The 15161-nt window shown below is 41.8% G+C and overlaps 2 protein-coding genes across 5 annotated transcripts in view; one reads left to right on the top strand and one right to left on the bottom strand.

Annotated features, from left to right (window-relative positions):
- LOC121608905 (rho GTPase-activating protein 42) overlaps positions 1-7254 on the top strand; it is a 56978-nt gene extending 49724 nt beyond the window's left edge. For 2 of the 4 annotated variants that reach the window (XM_041940333.1, XM_041940331.1), the window contains 11 exons: positions 71-145; positions 681-765; positions 953-1011; positions 1635-1740; positions 1993-2152; positions 2434-2584; positions 2863-3252; positions 3594-3750; positions 4749-4811; positions 4916-4995; positions 5842-7254. In XM_041940333.1, coding sequence (XP_041796267.1) covers positions 71-145; positions 681-765; positions 953-1011; positions 1635-1740; positions 1993-2152; positions 2434-2584; positions 2863-3252; positions 3594-3750; positions 4749-4811; positions 4916-4995; positions 5842-5930 — 1415 coding nt within the window. In that variant the 3' untranslated portion in view covers positions 5931-7254. Of the gene's footprint in view, positions 1-70; positions 146-680; positions 766-952; positions 1012-1634; positions 1741-1992; positions 2153-2433; positions 2585-2850; positions 3253-3593; positions 3751-4748; positions 4812-4915; positions 4996-5841 lie in introns of all 4 variants that reach the window. The other 2 variants (XM_041940332.1, XM_041940330.1) reach the window with 1 other exon arrangement.
- Positions 7234-13602, bottom strand: pgr (progesterone receptor). Its single transcript, XM_041940334.1, has 8 exons — positions 12456-13602; positions 11596-11705; positions 10475-10591; positions 9866-10171; positions 9464-9608; positions 9185-9315; positions 8631-8788; positions 7234-8526 (listed from the first exon to the last, which is right to left on the bottom strand). Exons 1-8 carry the CDS (start codon positions 13352-13354, stop codon positions 8371-8373), a joined length of 2022 nt encoding a protein of 673 aa, XP_041796268.1. The 5' UTR covers positions 13355-13602; the 3' UTR covers positions 7234-8370.
- Between the last annotated feature and the right edge of the window lie 1559 nt (positions 13603-15161).

Here is a 15161-nt window from a genome sequence, read left to right as displayed (position 1 = left end):
ATTGCGTTGGCATAAGAAAATCCTTGTTCCTTGTTCCAGTTCTTTAATTTCATTTTTCATTGCCACACAGGCATAAATACAATGGGACTGTACAGAATTGGAGGGGTCAACTCCAAAGTGCAGAAGCTGATGACCACAGTCTTTTGTAAGTAGTTTGTCACGGTTGGCATTATAATGCTTTTTCTGTACTGAACATACAGCATTAAATTATATTCTCACATGCCGTATAACTAAACTAATAAATAGATTTCTGTAATGTCCAAATGCCTGAATTTGTATAGTTTTTAAAGCTGTAGTGTATGAAGCTGAAACAAAAGCTTTTGCTAACATAATGTGACCCTGCAGCGTGAGGAAAGAGGTCCTCCTTGTGGTGTGACAGTGTAACAGCCATCTGGCCTCATATTACTCATGTTACCTTATTAGATGACCCGAGGTAATCCTGTTTGCATACATTTGAACAGGAAATGTCTGAATGATTCATTAAAGGCTCTCTAAAGCTTGATCTTCGTCTCTGTGAGACACCACACATGTACTCTTGTGTGCTTCCTTTTATTTCCAAGTCCGTGTTTTTAATGCTCGTTTATGCAGTCTGTCATGTCTTGTCAGGTTTTATGGGTTTCTTCAGTCAGTTTACAGCGTACCCGTTGTGGTGGTATAAAAATAAAATGTGTTTCCAATAGCATCCAAGGCACCGGTGGATATGGACCTGGATCCAGAGACGTGGGACAACAAAACTATCACCAGTGGTCTGAAGAATTACCTCAGGTCAGCTCGCCCCACCAGCTGTGCGTCTCTAGCTGGAATCATCATTACCTCCATCATGCCTCTTTGAAACCTCCCTGGTGTTAGTCATGCATTCGGTGCTGCCAGTAGATTACAAAGGAAGGTGGCTGCATTCAAAATACCTAACTCGCTGAGGAAATAAATGACAACTGTTCTTTTTATTCACCAGATGTCTCTCGGAGCCTCTAATGACCTTCAAGCTCCACAAAGATTTTATCATGGCTGTCAGTAAGTTATGAGAAGTTACTAACAGCTATAATATAATAGATGTTTTAGCAAACGCTCCATTTATGTTATTATTATACATGAAAGAGAGATTTTTAAGTTGGCAGAGCATGGCAAACCACGAATGAGGCATGCATATCTGTTTACTAGAAATGGTTGTCATTAATCAAGGATGTAGTATATAGGAAAATTGTATTTGTTTTACTATTTAAAAATTCTGTATTTTTACATTTATTTTGATCAGGCTGGATTTGTCTAACATACTGTGAATTTGTACCCAACCGTTAAGAGGGGAACTGAGTTTGAACTGAGCTGCATTTCAAATACATTCATTTAAAATCAGATAGTTTTGTGGGCACTGAATCCAGGCGCTGACATTAGGGATATCAAATGAGCAAAGATTGAACTAATTAAATAGTTTCTGTCTCAGAAAATGCCTCCGCACCACGTGCTATGTAGCTCTCATGCAGTGTCAAATTGAGATGTTAAGTTGGTTTAATCTATGCTCATTTGCTAATTTCTACACCTCTGGATATAGTTTCAAAAGTCAATAATTGGCAGCTCCACATTTTCTGTGCGAGTATATAAGCCTCTTGATCATTTTATATCCGTTTGCCTTTCCTCAGAGTCTGATGACCAGAACTACAGGGTTTGCGCTGTCCATGCTTTGGTTCATAAGCTGCCCGAGAGGAACAAGGAAATGCTGGAGTTACTAATAAAACACCTTGTCACGTACGTGTTCCTGTAATGAGTCATTGACACTGCAGACTTAAAAAAAGAAAAGCTCTATGAAAGGAGATAAAAATTGCTGAGAGTGATTAAATTGTCGTCACATTTCAGGAACACCTTAATGTATTTGTGGGTGTCAGTTGTTGTTAGAACAAACTGTCACCACATGGTTTGCAGAGGTTGTAAGAATTTGCATTATGAGTGTACAGTATCAGTATCTTACACTTGAATAACGCCCATGTCCTCAACCTGCAGAGTTTCCACACAAAGCCAGTTCAACCTGATGACGGTATCCAACCTGGGTGTCATCTTTGGGCCCACACTGATGCGGTCACAAGAGGAAACTGTGGCCGCCATGATGAACATCAAGTTCCAAAACATTGTGGTGGAAATACTTATCGAGAACTTCATCAAGGTGACTCATCGTTTGGCTTTGGACGCACAATATGCTTGTGTATTTACCTGCACCATTTAACCAATTCTTACTTTCAAAGGTATTTTGTTGCAAAATTGATCCCACCACTGCTCTTACACATTTTCCGAAGATACTGAGCATGACCCTTCATGCAGGCACCTTCTGTTTTTGGAGACCCAGTTTGAATATAAAACCAATTTTAAATACCAGTCTGTATTGGTGAAAAATGCACAGATTGTGTATTTGTGTTGAGTAATCAGTGCTCCTTTGTCGACCTCCAGATCTTTCACCAGCCTCCAGATCCCAATGTGCCTCTGCCTCAACCCCAGAGCCGGCCTGGCTCTCGCAGGAGTAGGGCCATCTGTCTGTCCACGGGGCCCAGGAAGCCCCGCAGCCTCTACACCCCAACACTGTGCCTGGCAGATGCAGAAAGTGAGTACCAGAGCAGTGAGAACCGCCACAGGTTATCACACCACAATTTCCCACAACCCGTTGGTGGTCTTTAATATCTATCAGACATTTGCGCGCACTGCATTTCTGAGAGATTCACCTCATATTAGCTGGTTTTTAAAGTATTTTCAAGCCTTTCCAAACGAATATTATCTCTTTAGAAAAAGGCATTATCTTGAAGCTATAAAGTAACCACAATCACTTCCTCATTCAGGTTTTAATGAGGGCCTTGTTATGCCTCTTCTCTGGTCCCTGCATAGGTGACACTTTTAGCAGCAGCCCAAGCAGCACCCCCATGGGCAGCATGGAGTCTTTGTCCTCCCACTCCTCTGAGCAGAACAGCTCCTCCAAAACAGCATCCTCTGCTCAGGTCAAGAACAAGTCTGTCCAGGACCTCCGCCGAACGCCATCACAGCACTCCAACGGCCCCAGAAGCACTGTATGTATCAGCAGCCCAGAGTCCAGCTCCAGGGAGGATGCAGGGCGTACAGATGGAGAGTCAGAGGATGCCCTCAGCCTGTCCTCAGTCAGCATTGCACCCAGGCTGCCTCCTGCCCCCAAAAAAGCCCCCCACTGCCGCACTGACCTCAGGCCAGCACTGCTGAACCGCTCAGCTGCTCCCTCTCTGAAATCACTGCATATATCTGAAGGTAGGATGCTCATCAAGTAATGCCAGTTTAAGCACTCCTGTCATTAGATCACTGATATTGTTTCCCTTGGAGTAATGAAGTGGAAAGAAACCTCATGAACGTGTCTTTTTCAGGACAGAATTCATAAACCAGATAGGTTTATTGTTGTAATGTATTCCTCCTGGACTTAATACTTTCAAAGACTGACAGCACCCCATTGACTTAAGCATAAATTAATTACTTCCATGACTCATTTCCTGAATTAGTTGGTGCGGTGGTGTGAACAGTTGTAGTGTCAAACTGATGTGTCTTTGTGTCATTTACACGGAGCCAGGAGTAATTATTTGTATGTCTCCCTCAAGGCCACAGGAGCTGCTCTGGATCTGTCCAAAGTCTGTCAACACTGGAGCCCAAAGAGAGTTTAAAGCCTACTGAACACCCAAACCTTCCGCCAAAACAAGTGATCCGCCGCAGGATGGACACCTCAGTCAGCAACGGTTACCAAAGGCCCGGCTCAGTGTAATGGGTTTTTAAAAACTAATCATTTTCTCATCACAGCCTACCACTTCTAATACTAATGATTATATCAAATGTAGTGTAATACCAGTACAAAATCGAATCATGTCGACATTTTATTCATTATTACTCGCCTAAAACCCAGAAAATCAGTTCTGATCATTGCAGTTATCTGCCAAGCAAAAATGCCAAACATGCAGTGGATCATTACCTTGGCTCTGGGAAAATGCAAAGACATTTTATACACAAAATGATTTATCTATTATTCAAAAACTATTGGTTGCTGTCCTCTGATACCTCTGATTGCTTTTTGGATCTACACTGTGAGTCATCAGCCTCCTCCCACGTCTGAGCATTGAGAGGTCTGTAAGATCAGATGAGTATGTGTGAGGAGATTTATGTCTTTTCCTCTCCGGTGGGAGAGCTGGCTTTAATTACGCTTGGCCTGCTCCTGGGTTGACGTGACCCAGCAGCAGTCTGCACTCCTTCTCTCGGGACAAATAGATTGTTTGACTTGTCATGTCTGAGAAGTCAGTCACACGGTCTTTCAAGTAGTTTCCTTGTATAGCACCCGCCCAGCTTGCCCTCGGCTCTGTTGTCCCCTTGACTCTGAGGCTGTTGCGTACAAGGTCAAGTGCAGCCTTGTTTTAGAGTTTGATTCAGTTCTGCCCCTTGCTGAAGCTGAGTCGGCCCGGAGGAAGGAAACCTCCCGCATTGTGTCGTTACGCCTTTCACCTCTTTCTAAACAATGAGGACTGCTGATTGCATCAAGAGAGACGTGTTTCGGTTTAGGTTTAAGCTGGAGGTTATCTGTGAGGCAGCACTGCTGATTTTATAGACGATATATCAGAATAGACTACATTTGTGTTTTACTTACTTTGATCATCAAGAGATATTTTTGTCTTTGGCATCATTTACCAAACACTTTGTTTTTCAGTTTATCATTTTAACCTTGATACCATCAGGTTGAGTGAACTATTTTGTTTTTCTTTGTGTTTCAGTGTGGCTGCCAGAGCACTGCTCTTTGAAAATGCCTCTTCCCCCCAGTCTGTTCCGGTCGGAAGGTGCTGTGAAAACATGACACTTTCCACCACAGTTTTACCTAATTAATCCCATTCTCATCTCCTCCAATCTGCCATGACATTGCCTGCTTCTGTTGTCTTTATAGAGATGCCAAGGCGATGTATTCCTGTGAGGCAGAGCACAGCCATGAGCTCAGCTTCCCCCAGGGGGCGCACTTCTCAAACGGTGAGCAGAGACAACACAAGATGAACATTATATGCGTCAGATGACAGTTACTTCGCTGCAGAAGTGCACACAACAGCACACATGCCTCCTTGTATTAAGATGATTGGACATTGGATGGTGTACGCAGTCTGTTGTGTACTGGCAGCACACAGAAAGGTCTTGGCTAATTCCCAGTGTTGTGTAGAGGCGAAAAAAAAATTTAGCTCTTAGCGTGACACCCCCATATGCACTGCTAAAATCCAAACAGCCCTGGGATATTTTATTGCCTCTTGCCTTTTCCATGAAGAGATGACTTGGCCCTCAACCAATGCAGACAGGTCACTGTAACCTAGTGATGGAAGGCACCAGTGCCTGTTCCCTGTTAACACAGCCAGCAGAGCCAGCAGCCAAACACAAAAACGTCAACAAACGCTCCCTACCACTCACCAGCATGCAGGGTACTTTTATTGCTCTCTGCATTAACAGACTATTTCTCTCCTTATACAGCATATCTTTGCTGAATTGTTGTACTTGGTAATTTTAAAGCCGTTCCTCTTAATTTTGGTGTATCTTCGCAGTAATCAATCTTGTTGTATTTATGGTTTATACTGTATGTGTGTGTGATAAAACAAGCCGAAGAGACTGACTTTAAAGAGCAGTCTGACCCCTAGTTGTCCTCGTGTGTTTATTTCTCTGCCTAATATTGTCTTCCCTTTCTTTTTTTCACTGCCATTCCCAAAGTCTGGGAAATAATGTAACCAAATAGAGGCTCAGTGATTCTAATCAGGTTACACGCGATTACTAAAAGAGTCTGCTCCTCTCTTCTTGTCGATTTCAGTATGTTTTCTGTCTCCTTTTGTCCTGTAGTTTACCCCTCTGTTGAACCAGGCTGGCTCCAAGCAACATACGAAGGAAGAACAGGTTTAATCCCTGAGAATTACGTTGTCTTCCTCTAACAAGCTGGTAAACATTGCATCATTTTCATGGTATCCATGGAAAAAAATAATACACAATGTGGTTGACAGATTGTTCCTATCATTGCATTTTATGCAGCCTTAGCAGATATCAAGCTTTAACAGGGCCACAAGTTCAAAGTCCAAAAATGTACCACCTCCTCTGTGAGTTGTGAAATGTTTGAGGAGAGATTTAGAGGTTTCGGAAGAAATAGGTATGAAATGATTGTTAGATGTAAATATTTTACCCATCGACTGCACTGATGTTATTAATCCCAGTATTAACCTACAGAATCACAAAACAACTGCATCCCATTTCACAAGATTTAATCTCAGAAATATATATGTTAACTTCCCATCATATTAACAAAACACTTTAATCAAGTTACTAATGGAAACCTGTAGTTTCATAAACATTTTGTATCAACTGTAATGGAAAAAAAACTGTGATTTAAAGTAAGGATATTAATCTAATCTATTAGAATCTAATAGAAAAATCATAATGGTTTTGCACCTTAACTTTCATGTTCATGGCCTGTGATCATTGTTCATCCACTGAACCTGCTCACTGCTGCAGTGCACTTTCTGGTTAGCTCCACGGTACTGTACTGTACATTAATGCTCATGAGTTCTTCTGTAGTTGCTAATCAACAATATTTACTTCCTGTAACTGTTTAGTACTATAAATTATCATTTCAAATATATTCATTTTTATAATGTCATGAATGCTTAGTTCATGAGGTGGAGCCTTCACCTTTAATGTTTGTTGTGGTACTGTAGTCACTGGTACACTGGTGTACTAGTAATGGCAACTAGACATGTATCAGATTAAATTACAGTTTGTTATACATGCCATTTGATATTTAATTTTCTATTTGCAACATTTCAAAAGAACACAGTCAGAGTGTCACAGTGTAATTATCTAAAAAGTTAACTTCGGTGATACTATTTCAGGAAAACATAAAGAAAATAATCAAAACCCTTTCGCTCCTCAGTTATTACAAACTGAAAAATTACTTCAAAGTAAGGCTTTAACTGATGGCCAAAAATGAATTTGGGAAGGCATTTGGGATCTTGCACTTGCCAAGATCAGGATGTTCTTTTCCATTTACATCCTTCAGAATGTGAGGTGGCCTTGAACTTGGATGCTGGGATAACACTCCCCTACAGTCTGAACTTTAGCAGGGGCATATCACAGAAATGATATCCAAATCCTGCCATTCTTTTTTTTTATATGGCAAGCTTGTTTCCTTGCAATCATCTACTGTATCATGAGTATATATACTATGTCATAAACATGTCTACTAATAAACAGCGTGATTTATTACACCTGTGACCCAAATTCTTTGTCATGGTTAGCGAGTTTAATTTGTACTCACTGCAGCGAGAAATTCAACATGTAAAACAGGTGAATAGTGACAGTGAAATGTAAGTCAATGAACTGTTAGAGGATAAAACACAGTCGTCTCTTCGTGTCCCTACATTTTGACATGGCTGTGAGTGTCACTACAGAAAACAGTTTTTCTAGTATGATGAAGGTTCCTTCCTATCCACAGCTCCGTGAACAATTGTTTTCATTTCACATTTTCATTACCTCTGCCAGGGAAGTTACATTTTTGGTCACATTTCTTTGTTAACTGTACAGCTTAAGAACATAGTAACTGGTTTCAGTTCAGTTAGATTTGGCCATGTGCCAAGGAGAGAGGGATGGATTGTTTGGCATTTCTGTGGGAAAGTATTTCTGAACATTGTGAAAAACCTGAAGAGCTGTCACATGCATCCCATTAAACGTGTCATTGTGTGCATTGTGCTGCAGAGAGACAATCAGATGTAAAAAAAATTTGAATATACATTTAAGACAATGCGCAGCCTTGGCTGAGATGTGCACTAATTGAGTTATTTCTAATGCACTTAAGCTCACTGTAAGTTTTTTTTTGTTGTTGTTTTTGTTTTTCAAATATTTTAAAGATGGTTATGTTCCCAGCTTCTCCTCCCTGAAGTAGGTGCAGTGAGTCACTCTGCTGCTAAGCCTACAAGAATTCCATTACTTTAAGTGGCAGGTGTCGGTGTCTCCTGCATTTCTCCTTTATTAAGAATATAATGTTGGTGAGAAACACTGAATATTTGATTGTTTTGTGGGTATTTTTCTTTTTTGCTACTTAAATAGAAAAATATCAGTATCTCTAGTGGTTCTGAGGAGTTTTATTGATTGATGCCTCTGAATTCATAATATCCAAGATAGTTCTGTACTGAAAACATATTTTTAGGGAACATGTTCATTCTGTTTCACCTCACACAGTAAAAGTGCTGAAGACCATTAGATGCAATTTGGCAAACTATACAGGACTGACTACAAAAGCGAAGGCTATGAAAAATCCAGTAACTGAAGGGACAGTAATTCACGGGATGCCTCTGCAGAGTTGCGATGTCTGTGCTGGCATCGTCACTTGGTGTGGAATAAGAGGGGCCTCACCATGCCTGCCAGGACCTTGGGAAGCTGGGAGGCAATGACCTCTGACATCATCTCTGGGAACTCCACTTTCATGGCGTCTGCCTGGATGAAGGTGCTCAGGCAGAACAGGTTGACCTTCTTCACTATCTGTCAGAAAAGAGCATTCAAGTTTGTCTTGGTGCTCATTTAAGTAGCAGCCAAATTAAGGCACAAATTAATGCTGCTGTTCTCAGACCTGTGAGGAACCCTACCTCATGCATGGCGTCCATCAGTTTGGTGAGGTGGTAGAATCGCTGTGAGCTCGCCACCAAGCCCTTCTCCCTCATGTGGACAGCCTTGGTCAGCTCCCGGATGTAGTTTTGTCGCATCTCTTCAAATGCACCCTGACTTTTGAGTCCCTCAAGAGGCACTGAGAGCAGACAGGACAAATAATTCAAATGAATATTTCATTATTATTATCAACATAATGCCCTTTTAAATGTTGAAAAATATTAAAATCTGCTTTAAAACCTACACAAACATTAAAGTGTGATAGAGTGCCAGTCAACAATGGTTGTTTTAGACGTAACACGCTGTCATTAAAAACAATGTTTTTTAGTTCGTGTGAAACTAGGACATGATAGCAGCTGCCACATAAATCTTGTCAAGGTCCCGTCACCCTTCACAACACTCCATTTATGGTCATCAAAACCTCACATCTCTGTCTGCCACACTGCACACACACACACAATTCAAAAAGAAAGGTCAACATGAGGTAAAAAGTGTGCCATCTTGAGTCTGATTCAGGAAGTCCACTGTCTTGTACCTGTGTTCAGTAATATTATGGCTTTCATGCAGAGAAACTCCTCACGGGTAACTTGAAGATTTGCAAACTCCTGAGGGATGAACTGTATTGCCAGGCAGAGGTCATAAATTGGAGATCTCCTCATTTGCTCTCTGACAAACAAAGACATAAAATGGTTAAGGTTTCTGAACCGAAGTTCTTGCTTTGTGGAGAAATGAGTCAGTGTAGTAAGTATAATTCTTCACTATAAATCCCTGTGATACAAGAGCCGACTCACATTGTGTGATGATGGTTACTTACTGACTAAGAACCAGATCAGGTGCGAAGTACAGATACTCGCTGGTGACATTCTGAAAAGAGCGCCACCCGAGAGAGAACACCATGAGGTTCATCCACGAGTACTGGATGAGGGTCATCTGATCAGTGATGTGAAGATTACGAAACCCTTAGAAAGAAAATAAAACAGTTTATTAGAGAACATTTCATTTGCTAGCTTCTTGCTCACTTTTGTGTATGTGTGTGTTATTTTAGTATTTCCTGTGAAAATCCAATTATTTTTACCACTTCTCTCATATGCAATTTTCATGTCATTTTAAAGCCTTCTATCTCAGTCAGTTTTTAAGGCCCAGACCTTCAGCCCGGCCTGCCAGCGGATCCCCATGGTGACAACTGTGGTGACCCTGAGCTGCAGAGAGCCGTTACCTGGAAGGGACTTGGACCACTTGACGATCCACAGCAGCTGTTTCTCACACAGCCTGTTGAGGCTGTTGAGCAGGAGATGGGGAACATCGGGCTGGGTGTTGTCATAACCAGAGTACACAACCTCTGGTTCGATGTTTTCCAGGATATTGATGATCTGCTGGGAGAGCTGCACGTCACGGATGCCTGGTATGCAAGACATGGAGGCCAAGGTCTGATTGTCGCTGGACATTGCCAAGTGGGACTGGAACATCAAGGATGGGGCCAAACCCAAGGCTTTCAAGGCCCCAAAACGCTTCAGCTTCCTGCCTGTGACATGAATACAAGGACTGGTTAGATTTTATGCCCATAACACACCACAGAGCGTCAGTGTTTGTCTTTCTATGCCAAGTAAATTCCAATTTTGAGTGGCAAAATTCCTGCATTTGAAACAGTAGTTCAACACCTCTGCTTGCAAAGGACCCTGTTTAATTTCAATTCATTATTTAGATCTGAGCACTTTTAACATTCTTCTATGCTAATCATGATTTAAAGGTGGACTTGGTGCTACATAAACAATCAGTTTCATTTATGCCTTATCCCTGTGCAAAAAGAAATTCAACCAACTGGTACCTCCAAGCATCATTCCGGCTTGATAGCACTTTCGGAGGCGACATGCGGGGCAATTTTTCCTCCGGATTTTGTCCACAATGCAGTCATTTCGCCCAGCGCAGAGATAACTGTGATGGCCTGTTGAGTGAAAGGGTGCAGACAACACACACAATTTTAAGAGCGCTTGATTTTCTAATATATAAGCAGGATGAGAGGCACATAATGAGGAGAAAAAGTGTTGAGGAGCTCTTGACTATTAACATGCCTACTCCATACACTCTGAGGCAGCTTTCTGAGGAGAAATCTAAAGAAGAAAATTAGATAAAGGCAAGGCTGTGAGGACAGGGTGACACGGCCATGGTGAGACATAGTGGCTCTTATGAATCACATATAAGATAACAAGAAAAACAAGTTCAAGTCGAAGAACACGGTGAACACTGGTCAATGTGATACTGTTGCTATTGACCTTTAACAATTACCATAGAAGGTCAGTCAAATTTGCCATGGTAACTCCCCTTTAATTCACTGTAGAACTGCAATAGCTGAGACTAGAGACTAATATTCAGCCTGTTATCTCTTCCTTTTAGTGTTTTTAGTTTAATTTTTCATCTTTTATCTTATGTGTCATCCAACAATGCCCACTGATTAACAGAAAAAAACTATATCAGTTAGCTCAGGAACCAAATTGTCATTTTGACGCAACATAAAATTCAAGCATTACACTTTACATAGCATGCATCATGGAAAATAGTTACAACAGGGGGAATGAAATGACACATGCACCAAAAAAACACAGGCAACAGAAGAGAGTCGCTGTCCCTGTGTTGATATTAATCCGGAGATGAAAACTTTAAAGGGAGGGCTAATAAAACAGTCATGGATGTTTGATCAGGTGTCACTGGCCAGATGTTAAAAGGAGTGTTGAAAAAAGCTGTGGGAAGAGGCAGTTAAACTGTCTGCTGTCACTGATGACTTAGGCTTTCCCCTTTCATAACAGTCCCAATGCAGTTTTTATGTGGCTTAGACAATATTTGGCTGAAACCCACCTAAAAGTACAAAAACAACTTGCATTTATACTTGGAGGGATTTGGAAATTAGGATTTAAGATTTCCAAAAGTTGGCCAAAGCTTTTCTTTTCTTACCTTCAACTGCTCTTTTAAAAAAGACTTTACAGCTCCCACAGGTTAGGACTCCATAGTGGCAACCAGATGCCTCATCCCCGCAGATCACGCACATTCTCTGAGGTGGCATACTGGATAAAGAAAAACACACTGATTGATCTGAATGTAGTAAAGACGAAATTTAATCCTCCTTTTAAACTTTTCACATGGTGGTTAAATTCACAATACAAGGAATAAGAAACATTGAGAGGTAAAACATATGAGTTTGATCCGTATTTGGTTCAAGGCAAGAGCTAAATATTGTTTTAATTAAGCAGTCTGTTCTGATTGGGTTGTTTAACCATTAAAGCTTATTTAAGACTCCTCTTTGTATGTTAAGACTGAAGGACCCTGAAGGATAAACGGGTGAACAGAAAGAGATAATTTATGGTTTTCCTGTTGTTGTTTTTTTGTTTGCTTGTTTGTTTGTTTGGATTGTTTGGTTTAGTTTTTTGTTTTTCTTTTGGCCCAAAGTGACAAAACCAAAACCAAATTAACTGGGATGCTGATCTGGTTTTGGTTTTGATGTTATCGTTCACTCTTGTTTCAATACATACATACTTTCTTAGACTCACAAACAGCCTGAGTGGCTCATACAGGCAGCTGTAAAGTGGCACATAATTCATCCCACCACTTGTCATTAATTTACTATCTGATTAGTTTATTGTAGGCGTTTGATCTGAAAAAGCAGTTCTCTACTATCCTCCTGTAAACCTCACCTCTCACACAAGCAGCATCCATTCAAAGTTCATGGCTGACTCAGTTTTGAATAAAACAGATGAAACTTTCTTCCATCTCGACAGTGACTTCAAGATCAACGTTTATAGCAATGAACTACTTACCCGGGGAATGTGGAGAAAGGTGATGGGTTCCTCTGAGACAGGGCCTGGTTCTGGATCCCATCATAGCCGCTGGGTATGAACGAGTCTTCGGTCACCCCTGCGGACTGGCACCAGTACTGAGGCTCAGCCGGAGACGTCGGCATCTGCCAGCGGGTAACCTCGTTCTTGTACATGGTCAGTTGCTGGGTTGCGTTCCTGTTGGCGTCAAAGTTGATGACAGCTTTCCCGGACAAACCACACCTCGGGTCAGTCCTCACCTGGCTCAGCGCCGGCTGCTGCTCCGACTGGTTCAGGTCGGTCAGAAAGTTTGGAGACCCCTCCAGCCCCGATCGAGGACCCGCCGTGAAGCCGGCTGACTCCCCGTCGCTAAGCCCCAGCAGCTGCTTCCTGTCGGTGTCACAACAGGTGTCAAGAGCAGGTATCTCCGATGATGGATCAAAGTTAGAACAAGGGGCGTCCATAATCACAGAAGGCTCCTTTTCATCTTTGATGAATTTACACGCTCCGGTAGTCAAGGAGAGGCTTAGATTTGCGCCGGGCAAACTTTCGGGTGAAGTCACGTTCGTCCCCTGAACACTAACGAAATCTTCCCACGGCACAGAGTCACACTTCAGATATTCACTGCTACGGTCATAAAAATGTTTTGCAACAAGTGAACCATCGAGTATGTTACAGTCTCTGAAAACTGCGCCGTCGCCGCTTGAATTCAGCCCGTGGATCAGAGAGCTGGCGTTTCCAAAATTACGCACGGAGGAGGACATGCACGTAAGAGACTGTGACTCGTTATTTAATTTAGTATTACTGTACCCAGCTTCAATCAGGTCGCCCACTCTTGTGTCGGTGGACTCAGCGATCGATGTACCGATGGTGCTCATCCCTCCGTTTATTTTATTTTCCATTTTGCGAACAGCGCCGCGCGCAGCAGAGACTGGATTGCGCCCGGGGAGTGGACGGTGTGTGATAAACTGTGGCTCAGAGACTTTCTTGTAATCCTGCCCCTTGCTGAGGAAAGGCTGTGACTTTGCCTTTCTCTCACATAAGAGTCGATTCCGTACAATTTAGCAGCTGCTCGGAGAATAAAACCACGTTTTAGCCTCTATGTTGATGATGAGGGATGAAAGGTGCGCAGTTATGAGCTCATTGAGGAATTAAACCTGGCACATTGAAGTGACAAGTATATTTCCGTGTTCTGGTAGTGGGTGTCATGTTCAAAGTTGAACGGATGTTTTCTTTCGTTTTCACAGATTTCCAATAGCTTTCCTCGTCCAGACTAAATAGCCAATCCTCCAAAGACTGCAGGGGAAGACTCAATGCAAAGCCACATTAGAGAAATGTATGGGGTAACACCACCCGTACAGCAGACCTACAGTAAAACAGCCAGCCAATGAGGAGATGGATCAGTTCAATTTCAAGGGTCAAGTCTCCACCCTGGTGTTAACGAATGACGTCCAGCAGGGCGACATTTTTGACCAAATACGAAAATACCAGAAACTGGGTGCCTTTGGAAGATGAGACAGTAGTACTACAATGTTTTCAATAAGTTCATGATGATCCCAAAAGTCACTCATAGTCATAAGAATAGGGTGGCATGGTGTTTGTTTGTTTATAACCAAGACGCAGAGACAGGTGGGACAATCGGAGGACAAAATCACTTGTGTCAATCATCCTAATTAGATTACAGACGGGGTTTGCTGTTCACCTTAATCAGTCTAATGTGGATGCTGCTGATACGTGTAGCTATGATGCACACACAGGCCTTGGCCCTCTCTCCTGCGTCATCTGTTTGATATCAGAGGGTATTCTCATGCTGTGGTTTACATAATTCTTGGATAACATTCTTGTATTCACGTCTACACAATGTGTTCACGTGCTCTAATGGCCTAGTTTTCAGACAAGGCTGTTATCTGTAAACATGAAGCTCATGGTTCATGGTGACCACCAAAAGCCTTCAATTCTCGTGTCATCCCCTCTTCTGCTACTTTTTAAATCAAATTTCTAATATTGTAGACACATTCAGCAAATATAATAAATATGTTCTTTTGGTTATTTTACCGGTGTTGCTCTTGCAATAACTGCTGCATCTGTCCCTCTGTTTTCCCTGGCAAAATGCTTCACAGTAGCTCTGTTCAGGGGCTTGACAACTGAAGTCTTACCCTTCCGGCCTGACTGTAAGTGAGCTGTTTGTCTATGTGACAGGTCAGACTGCTCTCAGACATTTGTCTTGCTTCACGGCAAGCATCAGAGAGCATAACAGCACTTGCTGCAGTGATTTTAGAAACCCATAAACCCTCTTGAAGTCCATGAGGTGAAGATAATCTTTTAATCATGTTCATTAAACATTATGCTTAACCGATCAACATTTTAATGACACACAACATTAAAAAAAAAATAAGTCTTGTATGAAAATTTAACCCAGAGTCCTGCTGATTGATTTTAAGGATGCAGGTGGAAAAACTGTCTTGAGATTTATAGAAAGCTCTGAGGGACGTTATTACCAGCAAGCTTTCACTTACTTTCATTTTATGTCTGACTTATGAACCTGCCACTGACAAATCCAAATATATGCGTCTTTTTTCTGAATTGTTTTCCACTCCAGATGGAAAAGTCATATCTAAATCAAACCTTATAAACAGCTGGCAACTGGCAGCAGAGCATATTAGTGTAACACAGAGTCCATTAGTGTAACCATGTGATTAATTGTAGGCA

The sequence above is a fragment of the Chelmon rostratus genome, chromosome 7 (assembly GCF_017976325.1).
Source record: "Chelmon rostratus isolate fCheRos1 chromosome 7, fCheRos1.pri, whole genome shotgun sequence".
Taxonomy (NCBI): Eukaryota; Metazoa; Chordata; class Actinopteri; order Chaetodontiformes; family Chaetodontidae; genus Chelmon; species Chelmon rostratus.
This window is presented reverse-complemented; position numbering and strand designations above follow the sequence as displayed.